Below are 12680 nucleotides of genomic sequence, written 5' to 3'. Positions count from 1 at the left end.
TTTGAAGTTGCGATTCTCCTGCCTCAGCCTCTGGAGCCGCTGGGATTACAGGCATGTATCACCGCACCCAGCTTCAGCTAGTGCTTTAAAAAAAAAAAAAAAAAAAGCAAAAATCTATTGTTATTGAAGAGTTTGCCAAAACTTAAAGGGGAAAAAAAATCCAATACTCCAACTTTTTTTTTCTTGTTTGTTTTACAAAATGTGTTTAACTACTTTTAAAAAATGTAGTTGTAGCATTTGGGGACATGCCAGTAATCTCAGCGTCTCAGGATGCTGAGGCAGGAGGATCATAAACTGTAAGCCAGCGTTAGCAATTTAGTAAGACCCTGTCTCAGAATAAAAAGGGCTGGGCATGTAGGTCAGTGCTGGAGAACTTGCCTAGCATGTGGAGGGTTCTGAGTTCAATCCCTATACCCCGCCCCCCAAAAAGACAAATTCTACTGTTCGTTTTTAAGTTAATCAGATGTCGCTGGGACTGCGAAGTCAACAAGTTAATCTGGAATGAGTTAATATTCATCCACTAATCAAGCAGTCTTCCCTTTCCTTTCATTCCCGACAAACTTTCAGGTCTATCATACTTGCTTCACCTTCCCCTAGATCCTGGCTCCAGTCCATCTCCTATCTGACTCAGGCACATTTTTCAACGTTTTCAAAGTTCCCATCTTGATCCTGCCCCCAGGAGGGATCTCCTTATAATCCGGGGCCTTGGGTCACCTAGGGATTTTCGGAGTTTCCCAGAGAGCCGGCTTCACGTGTCAGGACCAGAAATCTGGGCACTGGAGGTCTCCGACGGTCACACTCCAGGGTTCGGTTCGGGAACCCCCCAGAATACTAGAGATGAAAGGAGGGGTCATTGTAGGGTCAGGGTAAGGGGGCTGGGCCCAACCCTGTTCACGTGACCCATCCTCATTGAGAGGAATGCGTTTTCCCACCAGACGGGGCGCTGGAAGCGAGGGGCGGGCGGCCAGTCCCCTCCCCACCGGGGTAGTCCGGGGCGCCGCTCCCCGGCCCAGGCCCTGACGCAATCTTTCCACGCCGGGGGCGGGACGCACTTGACGCCATCTCCGGGCGCCCGGCTGGGGGGTGCTGGGTGTGGGGCGGCTCCGGGGCCGGGGATGGCGGCGGCCGCGTTTGCGGCGGCTCCGGGACAAGCAGGAGGAGCCCGGGGAGCGCTGTGAGATGGGCCGGTGAGTGTCGCCAGGAGCGGTGGCCGCCTGGCCGGCCTGGCTGAGACCAAACAGGCCTGGGCTCGGAGCTGCGGGGGAAGTGGCCCCTGGAGCCCGTTGCCCCCACCGGGCCAGGGCCTGAAAACCGCGGACAGAGGGAGCAAAAGAGGCCGCGCCCAGACTCCCGTACGCTTCTCCCCTGCCCGCCCCGAAGGAGGCGTCAGTCCCTGCTGCCGTGTCTCCACGGGCCGGGGTGTCCGAGTCCTGGGTCGGGAAGGGGCCTTCAAACAAGGAAGCGTCGCCTACGGGGCCTCGATCCTGCCCGGTGACTTGAAGGCCGACCCCCTACTCTCTAAAACGCAGACTTGCCGGTTTCGGACCCTACCCCGTTGGAGAAAGAATTGCAGGATCACGGGAAGCCATAACCCCTAGTCTCTTCCAAGCTTTTCCCTTTCTGTTCCTCGCACTTCTTGCCCTCAGCGAATTCGGGTCTCCTGCAGAGTCCAATCTCTTGATTCCGACCCAAGAGTGAGGAGGTTCTTCATCCCGGGCTTTTTTGACAACTCTCCGGAACGTTTCCGCTTGCCCATGAGCTCAGTTGGGGTCACAAGCTGTGTCTTCCCCTTGAGAAAGGCTCATTAAACCCCTCCAGAGGCTGAGATTTCAGATTCTGAAATGTGTTTTGCCTTATGAGAACCTGGTGCGGACACTTGGCTTTATGTTGTTTTTCCCCCAGAACTTTTGCCTCTTTCATTCCGTTCATTAGCTTATGTTTGGTAATCCCTTAGTGACCTAAAGGCAGGGTTTCTTCACTGTTTTAGTTATAGAGAACAAGGATCATTCTGGGAGTGAAGATGCGACCCTCATTTCTGCTAGGAACGAAGGAGAAGGCTAACTACCTGTTCAGTTACTGAAATATCATCGGAGAAGGGATGCATGTCTTGTGCCCACAGTGTAATTTGTGGGATTGGGAATTTGCTTTTCCACCTTGTTTTCCTATCTTTCTACCTTTTGCATATGCCTGCATCATGCCAATCTTAAGAGATAAATGTTGCCTTCGGTTTGGATTAGGCTTGCAGTGTTCTATGGGACTTGGACAGGACAGTCAGAAGTTTCTCAGAGTATTCACCAGTACTGCTTTCTCTGTGTTCAGAAGTTAAGGCTCTGTCCTTTAGCACTTGACGTTTCCGGAAAAATATGGATCCAGATATTGATAGTTTACTGGTAATTTTGTTTCCCCATTGCTAAGTACATGAGGATCAAATTGATGTTTTCAGTTTCCATCACACCTGATTCAGCTTGAGGTAAAGTTGCCCCTCAGAAAACTTAATACACACACATCCATACGCCCATTTTTGTTTAACCCTGAAAAATTGTTAATAAGCCTTCCCCCTTGAGTGACTCCCCCTTGAGTGACTCCCCCTTGACCTCTTTTTCTGCCCCAGAAACATAAATAATTATTCTTTTTCCTCTAGTGGTACCTTTTTAATTTAAATAACCTCCATATATGTGCATTCATTGGCCCTGAATAAAGGTGCAGTTCCCTGCTTCCCATTGCTCATATGGGAAAAGTGTTAAGTCTTCCGTTTTTATTTGTGCATTTAAACTGAAATATGGATTGGAAATAAATTTAACTTTTGGAAAATAGGGCAGAGAATGAAGTGTATGATGGCCTGGGGTTGTGGCTGTGGTAGAACACTTGCCTAGAATGTGTGAGGCACTGGGTTCTATCCTCAGTACCACATAAAAACAAATGAATAAGGGCTGAGGCTGTAGCTCAGTGGTAGAGCACTTGCCTCTCATGTGTGAGGCCCTGGGTTAGAACCTCAGCACCACATAAAAGTAAATAAATAAATAAAGATATTTAAAAAATGGGATTTTTTTTTTAAAAAAACAAATGAATAAAATAAAGGTCTTAAAAAATCACACTGATTAATCCATCTTTTTAAAAAAGAATATAATGTTAAGTAAAAGAAGTGAAATTTGGCACATGGAAACTTTCAGGGATGTCTTTTTACAAATTAGAGCTTGAGGGATGACTTTTTCTTTCTTCAACTACTTGGCCAATCTGGATAAATATGCTGTTACCTTTGAGAAGAGGATGAGGCGAGGACTCATTGTGGACTTTAATGTTTTTTTGTTGGTTTGGAAATACATGATGACCCTGTGTAAGATCAGAGGTCAGGCTTCTGTTTACTCCATACCTATTTCTGTCTTCTAGGCTTCCAAGGCAGCCGGGAGGACACTTAATACAGCTGCTCAGAAGCACCAACAGAAGCTCAGGTAATACAGGCATTTTGAAGTCCTTGTTGCAGAATAACATCTGGGATGCAACAGTGGAAAAACATAAGGCTTTTTTCAGATCCAAAGAACTGGAGCCTTATTGGAAGAAATAGGTGGCAAAGTTCATGTGCATTGAAGTGTTCAAACCAGAAAAGTGCTTTTTTTGACAGTGGACAAAAGAATTTGTGAAAGGTGACAGGGGAGAGTAAACTTTTCTAGGAATCAAACAGACCTAAAATAGAAATAAATAATCATATTGGAGCTGGGCACAGTGGCCTGTAATCCCAGTGGCTTGGGAGGCTGAGGCAGGAGGATCATGAGTTCAAAGCCAGCCTCAGCAAAGGCAAGGCACTAAGCAACTCAGTGAGACCCTGTCTCTAAAATACAAAATAGGGCTGGGGATGTGGCTCAGTGGTTGAGTGCCCCTTCGTTCAATCCCCAGTACCCCTCACGGAAAAATATTGGGAGGAATGGAACCAGAATTTTATGAAGTTGTATCTAGAGCAGATCTACAATGAAAAAATGAGCCATTGGCAAAAGAAACAAACAAAAAAAGAAGTGAATTGAAGGTGGTCAAGGAAAAGAAAGGAAGTCTTGCCAGAGTATGGAATCAAATTCTAAAGCAAGTTAGTAGAGTCATTCTTCCTACAGGGCCCAAGGTAGAATGTCGTTTCTTGGGGAAAAAAAAAAAAAATACTATATTTCTTATCACGTTCAGGGAGCACAGATTATTAAAAAAAAAAAAAAAGAAAGAAAAGAAAAAAAAACACACAGGCAAACCTCAGGTCTTATTGAAGCACTGGTGATATGAGGTAAAGGAGGACAGGAATTCAGCCAGGCTTCGAGTGGAAGAGATGGTAGTAGGTAGGTGAGATCATAACCCAAATTAGTCTGGGGAAAGGAAGCAAGGATGAGGTCATATATTCAGGGAAAGAAGATGGCACATTAGTCTTTGGTAGCAAAAGGAGAAATTTAGGGAAAAAAGCCAGCTGTAAAGACTTTGTTTTTAAATCCCCCTTAAGGGAGAAAACTGAGTAGGGTCAAGGTCCTCTTGGGAGACTAGACTAATCCTGAAGCTCTTGGTCTCTAAGGTTATGGGGCCCTCAGGTTATTTATGTATCATTGAATGCTAGTCCTTGTAGCTGTTTGTGCTTTGTGGTTTTCCTGATTGTTTCTTTTTTGTCCTAAGCTGATGAGTGGGGAGATAGCCTCCTTGTCTGTTCTTTTTGTAATACCTCCTTTTTTTCCACCAGTCCCCTTTGTTACATCTTCCTCTCTGGACACAGTTTTTGCTATTTACCTTGAACTGGTTCCATAGGTTACTTTTTTTGCCTCTGATTTGTTCCCTAGCAGATGTGGGCACCCCAGCCAGCAGCAGAGAGGGGTGCAGGGAAGCTACAGAGAAGCCACTTCTGATGCCCCAAGGAGCAAGCCAACCCCTTCCAGACTCCAGGAACACCACAAAGCAATATGAAACCTGTTCATGAGAGGAGTCAGGAATGCCTTCCACCAAAGAAACGAGACCTCCCCGTGACCAGCGAGGATATGGGGAGAACGACCAGCTGCTCCACAAACCACACACCCTCTAGTGATGCTTCTGAATGGTCCCGAGGGGTTGTGGTGGCTGGGCAGAGCCAGGCTGGAGCCAGAGTCAGCCTGGGGGGTGATGGAGCTGAGGCCATCACTGGTCTGACGGTTGACCAGTATGGCATGCTGTATAAGGTGGCTGTGCCACCTGCCACCTTCTCACCGACTGGCCTCCCATCTGTGGTGAACATGAGCCCCTTGCCCCCCACGTTTAATGTAGCGTCTTCACTGATTCAGCATCCAGGAATCCACTATCCCCCAATCCACTATGCTCAGCTCCCATCCACCTCACTGCAGTTTATCGGGTCTCCTTATAGCCTTCCCTATGCTGTGCCACCTAATTTCCTACCGAGTCCCCTCCTTTCTCCTTCTGCCAGTCTCACCACCTCTCACCTTCCACACTTTGTGCCATATGCCTCACTCCTGGCAGAAGAAGCCACCCCTCCCCCACAGGCTTCATCCCCGGCCCACTCGTTTAACAAAGCCCCCTCTGCAACCTCTCCGTCTGGGCAATTGCCACATCACTCGAGTACTCAGCCACTGGACCTCGCTCCAGGACGGATGCCCATTTATTACCAGATGTCTAGACTACCTGCTGGCTATCCCTTGCATGAAAACCCTCCAGCAGGCACGAGCCCAGTTCTTACCCCTCAGGAGGGCCAGTCTGCTCTGGAAGCAGCTGCTGCCAATGGAGGACAGAGACAGCGAGAGCGAAATTTAGTAAGACGGGAAAGTGAAGCCCTTGACTCTCCCAGCAGTAAGGGTGAAGGCCAAGGATTGGTGCCAGTGGTAGAATGTGTGGTGGATGGACAGTTGTTTTCAGGTTCTCAGACTCCGCGGGTGGAGGTGGCAGTGCCGGCACACCGAGGGACCCCAGACACGGACCTTGAAGTCCAGCGGGTGGTTGGCGCTTTAGCTTCTCAGGACTATCGTGTGGTGGCAGCTCAGAGGAAGGATGAACCCAGCCCCCTCAACCTGTCCCATCATACCCCCGACCATCAGGCTGAAGGACGAGGGTCAGCCAGGAACCCTGCAGAACTGGCAGAGAAAAACCAGTCCCGTGGGTTCTACCCTCAGTCCCATCAGGAACCGGTGAAACATAGACCTTTACCCAAAGCAATGGTTGTAGCCAATGGCAACCTGGTGCCCACTGGAACTGACCCAGGCCTGCTGCCTGTGGGCTCGGAGATCCTGGTGGCATCAAGTCTGGACGTGCAGACCAGAGCCACCTTCCCAGACAAGGAGCCAACACCACCCCCTATTACCTCCTCCCACTTGCCCTCCCATTTCATGAAAGGCGCCATCATCCAGCTGGCTACAGGGGAGCTGAAGCGGGTGGAGGACCTCCAGACCCAAGATTTTGTGCGCAGTGCTGAAGTGAGTGGGGGGCTGAAGATTGACTCTAGCACGGTCGTGGACATTCAGGAGAGCCAATGGCCTGGATTTGTCATGCTACATTTTGTGGTTGGCGAGCAGCAGAGCAAAGTGAGCATCGAGGTGCCCCCTGAACATCCCTTCTTTGTGTATGGCCAGGGTTGGTCCTCCTGCAGCCCTGGGCGGACTGCACAACTCTTCTCTTTGCCCTGTCATCGGCTACAGGTGGGAGATGTCTGCATCTCTATCAGTTTACAGAGCTTGAACAGTAACTCAATTTCTCAGGCCAGCTGTGCTCCCCCAGGCCAGCTGGGTCCACCCCAAGAAAGGCCTGAGAGGACAGTCTTGGGACCCAGAGACCTATGTGATAGTGAGGGGAAGAACCAGCCTACAGGAGAGGGCTCCCATGCAGTAGAGCCCTCCCAGTCTGAGCCTGGTGCTCAGACCTGCTGGCCAGCCCCGAACTTCCAAAGATACAGCATGCAAGGGGAGGAGGCACGGGCTGCTCTGCTCCGTCCCTCTTTTATTCCACAGGAGGTAAAGCTGTCCATCGAAGGGCGTTCTAATGCAGGAAAATGAACCTCTTTCCCAGACCAGGACTGGGACTTTAACCCCAGAGGTGAACCTCACGGTGAGCAGCCAGAGGATTTGCACATGCCGAGCAGGGAATGGCTCTCTTGGCAGTGAGATTTTGGGGGTAAGGGGAAGTGTGAAGGCAGCCTCCAGAGGCAGGATCTGCTGCTCATTACCCCTTGGCATTCTTTCAGGATAGCCCCAGGGGGTACTATGATGGGGAGCAGCAGGCCTGGGGCAAGGAAGGAAGGGGGTGCACACAGGATAAGAAACATTCCAAAATCAGGGCCTCCCTGTTCTTTTTTCCCCACTCCTAGCTCCTGCAAGGGAAAGTACAGGCTTTGGGAGCAGGTGGCAGAGGGAGGGAGCAAAGAAAGAGCCAAAAATGATGATCCACAGCTTATAGTAGCAGTAAAACTGTCTGAAGTTTTTTTTTTTTTTCTTTTTTAGTGGGAGGGCAGGAGGCCCCATGGTTGGAAATAAGAGGGTTCCCACCCAGAACCCTTCTTGTGAGAGATGTGCACTTTAAAGGGTGATTTTGTTACAGATGTCTATGGCTGGGTTTGTGGGGGAGGAACACACTCATCTACAGGACTCTGCTTGATCCTCTGCTTCAGCCCTTTTCCCATGTCTCCTCACTGTCCCTCCTACAAGGCTTCTAGCAGCTTAGGGGCCAGGGGAGAGAGGACCCTACAGGGTTTGGAGTAAAGTACTGCCTTGCCACCACCCACCCGGGGAACTTCAGGAGAAGGACCTGACAACCAGATGATGCAGCTCTAGGCAGGGCTTCTGGAAAGGTAGCTGACTTAACAAAGCACCCCTTATTCAATATGCCAGACCTGCTTTGAGATTTCATTGAGTCTCTAGTTGGTATTGGTAACTTTGGGAAGAACCAGTGAACCCTTTTCCCCAGGCACCCCTCTGTTGTCTATGTTGTGCCTAAGTGCCTGCGCTGACCCCACCTTTTTGCTACCCTAATCTCTGCATGGTGTCTTGACCTGGACCTCATTTGTAGCTGCATTGCCTTTCCTCTTCTGCAAAATTGGCTTTGTCCAGTCTAACAAAACCTCTAGTTTTTGGTGTGTAGGGGTCTCTGGTTTCCCTATGAGCTATAATCTTTGTTTTTAAAAACTCAAAATCATGTCCCTTCCTCTCCCACTGCCAGACAGTGTAGTGGGAACCATGCCTTGGGCCAGGGCAAAGGTGCCTGGCTGGGCAATTCCCATTCTGATATTTTTACATGGCCCCCTCCTATCTTTTCCCACTGCCTCTCCTAGCATTCACTCATCTCCAGGCCGTCACCTCCCACTGCCAGCTCTAAGAGTCTAGGGTAGTCTCAGTAACATTTTATTACCTGAAGTATGTTTTATTTTGTGGTAGTGTATTCCTCTGCAAGGAATATTTTCATAGTTGCATTTGCTTCCCTGTGTCTTAAGCCCACTCCCCCCCCCCCGCCGCCCCACACAACTTTTAGCATCAGCTTAGACTGTGGGATTCCACTGGGTAATGGGATTTAGGCTCCCCTACCAACTTTCAGGTGGGGTGAGTGATCTTTTTGTTTGTTTTTTGGGGGTCTTTAGACTCTTGAAGGCAACTCAGGGTATTGTCCACCCAGCTCTCTAACTAGAGTTCTCCCAGGGTGTGATCCTGGCATTTCCTTTATACATGTACCTGGACTGGCCAAGGCCTGGCCTGTCATCAGGAGTCCCAAACTTTTGAGGTCTGAGCTCTGTTCTGTCAGAAGCTTTAGGCAAGTCTTATGACCTCTTGCTCTTTCACTTCCTCCCCAGCTGCCAAATGGGGATAAATAATCTTACCTACCTCCTGGGGGGGAGGGAAAGTTCTGAGAATGGAGTCATTCTTAGTGTTCAGGTGCTAAAGGTTGTTCTCCTGGGGGAACAGAGTAATTGAGACTGGCTTGTTTACTACAAGCCCTATACTCCACTGTTTCATTCCTTGGGAGCAGTTACCTGGTCAGTGAGCTTTTGGGGGTCCATCCAAAGGGGTGCTGACCTGACCACAAGTACTTTGGTTCATATCAGAACCAAACACCAACCTTGTACTGCATTTGAGATCATGTCCTTTCCTTTCTCTGTCCCCCATTCTCTCAGAATGCTGCTTTTTCTGGCTTGTTTCCTACAGTGGGGGCCTGTGGGGTTGAGTCTTCAAGAATCCTGTCAGATGAGAGCCTTAGGAGAAGGCCTCATCTCTGGCTGTTTCATGAGCAACTCATTCCTAGAAATTATTGTATGCATGTGTTTTTCATAAACATCCTTCCTCATAGGAAGGCTCATCAACTGAAAATAGTGACATGCACACAACAGATGCTCAAGAAACATCCACCATGGATACCAACTGAGCTTCGTCCTTTAAGGAGGAAACCTAGATCTAACTACATACAGGCCAAGAAGTTAAGTCAAAACACTCTGCATTCAGGCTAGTTGTGACTTCTCAGTCTGGTAACTTCCACTGAATTCTGGAAAGAAAAATCGTTGGGACTTTGGCATGTTGGATCCTGACTTTCTGCTGTGATTCTGTCTCTTGCTGTGAAGTAGTATCAGCAGCTTCCCTAATAATCGTGCCATGCATTTAATTTGTTAATACTTGATTTTGCTGCACTACGGAGGTATCTTGCATAAAGTATGGTCCCCCAGGAAAAGAAGCTCTGCTCTAAATCATTTGGTCAGAGCTGTGGCGTTGCCCCTTGCATCTTCCCTCTGGTTCAGTCTTTCCAGGCATGAGAAATAAGAATAACCTATGGTGTGTGTGTTCTTCTTTATAGGAATTGCCTAAATTTGCAAGAAACATGGGAAATGGGTTTTAGAGCATTTTAGTGGAAAGTTGTTGACTCTTTGGGAATGAGCAGTTGACAGAGACCAGCCAGTCCCTAGTAAGTGGTAGGGCATTCCCAGAGTTTAGGGATAGGAAGGAGGATGGTTAACTCCCTGGCGCTGTACAGAAATACCTACATACCAGTTTGGCAGAAGGGGAACCTGATAAAATGTAATAATCTAAGTCTTAGATCATCAGCCCTATCAGAATTAGTACTCTTTGGGGAGAGGGTCTGGGAGTTCAGACTGAGTACTTGTACCTAAGGGGAGGGGCCCCTGCAGATCTGGACTGACCCTTCTCCCCTCTTGGTCCCAGTTGGTCATAACACCATGGAGTTTGCTATGTGCTGCTTTGCTGCTACTGCTGTCTGCTCACTTTCCTGCCTGCTGCCTTCTGTAGCTCCCCATGTCTTCAGCCATATAGATTAAATCCAGGCATCCTCTCCATTCTTAACTTTGTTCTGCCAGTGTTATATAGCACAGTCATGTTGAATAGGGATTATATGAAATGCTGCTGGTGGACTGGTGAATCCAAAGGGATATGCTTCAGTGCTGTCAGGAGCCCCTTGGCTCCAAGATCTGCCTGTCTTGAGGGAGAAACAAGCAGGTCCTGCTAGTGAGTGTTTTCTGTTGTATTAATTCTTTCCTTTGTGGTATTTTGTATCCTGTTTTCAAAACTGAGTGAAGGGGAACCACATCAGGGGCTGCGCCAGCATCCCAGCAAGGTTCATCTAGCTCCAGTTATGTGGATTCTGGGGCTGGGAAAGGGTTGGAGATTTGGATGAAGTAGCCCCGCCATTTGGAGTTTAGTTTTATTTCTACCAGTGGGCATCAGAGGCAATTTAGGGGAAGCACAGGATGGTAGTATGATTTAGACCTGCAACAAGCACGCATGTTTAAGGGTTGAGTGATCACACTGGAGTTGAATGTGGACATGGTGTGACTGGGAAAGGACCCAGGTCCATTGGAGTAAAGATAACCGGATTAACTGAATTGGCCATGGGAGATTAGGCCACAGTCTTAGAAGAAAAGTAAGTAGGACAGAGGCCAAGTTTTAGGGAGATGTCTTGACCTCCTAGGGCTAAGTTTACTAAACCACACTGAAGCTACAATACTTTTCCAGATGGGAAAAAGTGTACACTACAGTTGAAGAACTGAACCCTACTAGATTGGATGTTGATCAGGAGCCTATTAGCCCTTTGCTGGGAACCCTTCATACTCCAGCTTCCCTGAGGTAGGAAAGGTCTCCCACATTATGCAATAATAAAATCAGCGTCTGGATCTTTGCAGCTGTCTGTTGCTCTTTCAACTCTAGGATCCATCTTTGGACCAGAAGCCTGGCCCTTGATGCTAGAGTCAGCTGCATTCTCCTTACCTGCAGACTATGCACAGTGCCTGGGGCAGAAGGAGGAAAGGTGGTGCAGTTTGCCCTGCTGAACCTCCCCAGCAGGAACAGTAGTAATAAATGCACTTTTCACACTAAAGTTTTATTAGTTCTATTAAGCCTAGATCCTCCCCTAGTAGACTGCAAATTCAAAGTCTGTGTAATCCCAAAGCCATTCCACTGCAAATACTCAGCAGTAAAGATGGCCCCAAATTGGGTTCCTGTCTGCAGTGTATGTGGCAGCAGCCCATGTGCCTTTACCTGTTGTCAAACTTGCAAGCATTTATTCTGTCTTTGACTGTCATGGGGACTTAGGTTCTTCAGAGAGAGAGAGCAAGAGAGCTGATGACAGTGGTTTTACACCCACCCCCAAACAGGGAGTTTGCATGTAGTTACAAGCTGTGAGGGTTAGTGAGCTGCTGATATTGCTGAAGGCAGGGTTGATCCCTCACTTGCTTCATACTTGCATTCAAAATAATCTAGATTGTGTTGGGGAAGAGACTGACAGTACTCATGGCTAACTTTAAGTATTAAAACAAGATTGTCCCCTACAAACTTCCTTGTCACCCAGGATCCCTGTAGCCAAAACAGTATATGTTCCAGCTACAGAGAGCAGTCTGCTCTCAGCTTGCACAGCACCTTAGGGGAGGGAAGAATACATGGATAGGGAATGGGGTGGAGAAAGGATGGGAATTTTGTCATTCGGGTGGCTTTAGGGTCCTAAAGAATAGATAAGAACGGCACTGGGGAGGTCTGGATGGATCTGATTTGTGTAGGAGTTCCCTGTAGATAAATTACTGATCCCCCAACTACTATCCCCAGTATGTAATGGCTGAATTAATATGTAATCAACTGCATTGTATCTAAAGCCTTAGAACTAGTCAGGTGCTCCCCCAGCCCAATACCATTTCTTACCCTCTAATCCTACCTGATCTTTAACAAAGCATTAATAATTCTAAGGATAATCTCTATTTTGTTGTGCTTTTTTGTAACTGTTTTAAATAAATCAATTTGTACTGTATATTTGTACTTTTGTGAGATCCTTTTTGCTGTTTTACCATTTTAAGTCTCTGTACTTGGCTACACACAGATTGTATTTTTATTGTTAATGCTCTTCTTATGGATACCTGCATTTAACTTGTGGACTATGTAAACAATATATATCAATATCTATATATCTATATATCTATCTATATAAACTACTAGCTTTTCCTTTTGGTGTTTGCGCCTTCTTCCTATCCCAGCTTAGATGGTGGCCCCTGGGGATGGGGGAGTGGGGTTGAAATGCTTTGTGGGAATACTTGGAATGGAACATAAGTGGTGCCTATCTTGTTGTGAGCTTCAGGCAAATGGTAGAGGCTACCTCTAAAGCATGGTCTGCTGTCTTTTGGTGTGAATTTCAGAGCTCAGAGGTCTACAATAGACTTACCATCAGCACCAGTCACAAGAACCTGTAGGTATCCTCACTGCTGGACTTCCCTT

The 12680-nt window shown here is 47.8% G+C and overlaps 1 protein-coding gene across 2 annotated transcripts; it reads left to right on the top strand.

Annotated features, from left to right (window-relative positions):
* Positions 1 to 1032: 1032 nt before the first annotated feature.
* ATXN1L (ataxin 1 like) lies at positions 1033 to 12410 on the top strand. 2 transcript variants are annotated; one of them, XM_081274042.1, is made up of 3 exons: positions 1033 to 1187; positions 3388 to 3449; positions 4803 to 12410. In XM_081274042.1, the coding sequence occupies exon 3, from the start codon at positions 4920 to 4922 to the stop codon at positions 6987 to 6989; it is 2070 nt and encodes a 689-aa protein (XP_081130168.1). In that variant the 5' UTR covers positions 1033 to 1187; positions 3388 to 3449; positions 4803 to 4919; the 3' UTR covers positions 6990 to 12410. The 2 variants fall into 2 exon arrangements, with proteins under 2 accessions (XP_081130168.1, XP_081130167.1); XM_081274041.1 differs by having other exon boundaries at positions 4800 to 12410.
* Positions 12411 to 12680: the final 270 nt, after the last annotated feature.

This window comes from Spermophilus citellus (genome assembly GCF_964194105.1).
Source record: "Spermophilus citellus genome assembly, chromosome: 18".
Taxonomy (NCBI): domain Eukaryota; kingdom Metazoa; phylum Chordata; class Mammalia; order Rodentia; family Sciuridae; genus Spermophilus; species Spermophilus citellus.
Note: the sequence above shows the minus strand (reverse complement) of the source record. Positions and strands in the feature narration are given on the sequence as shown.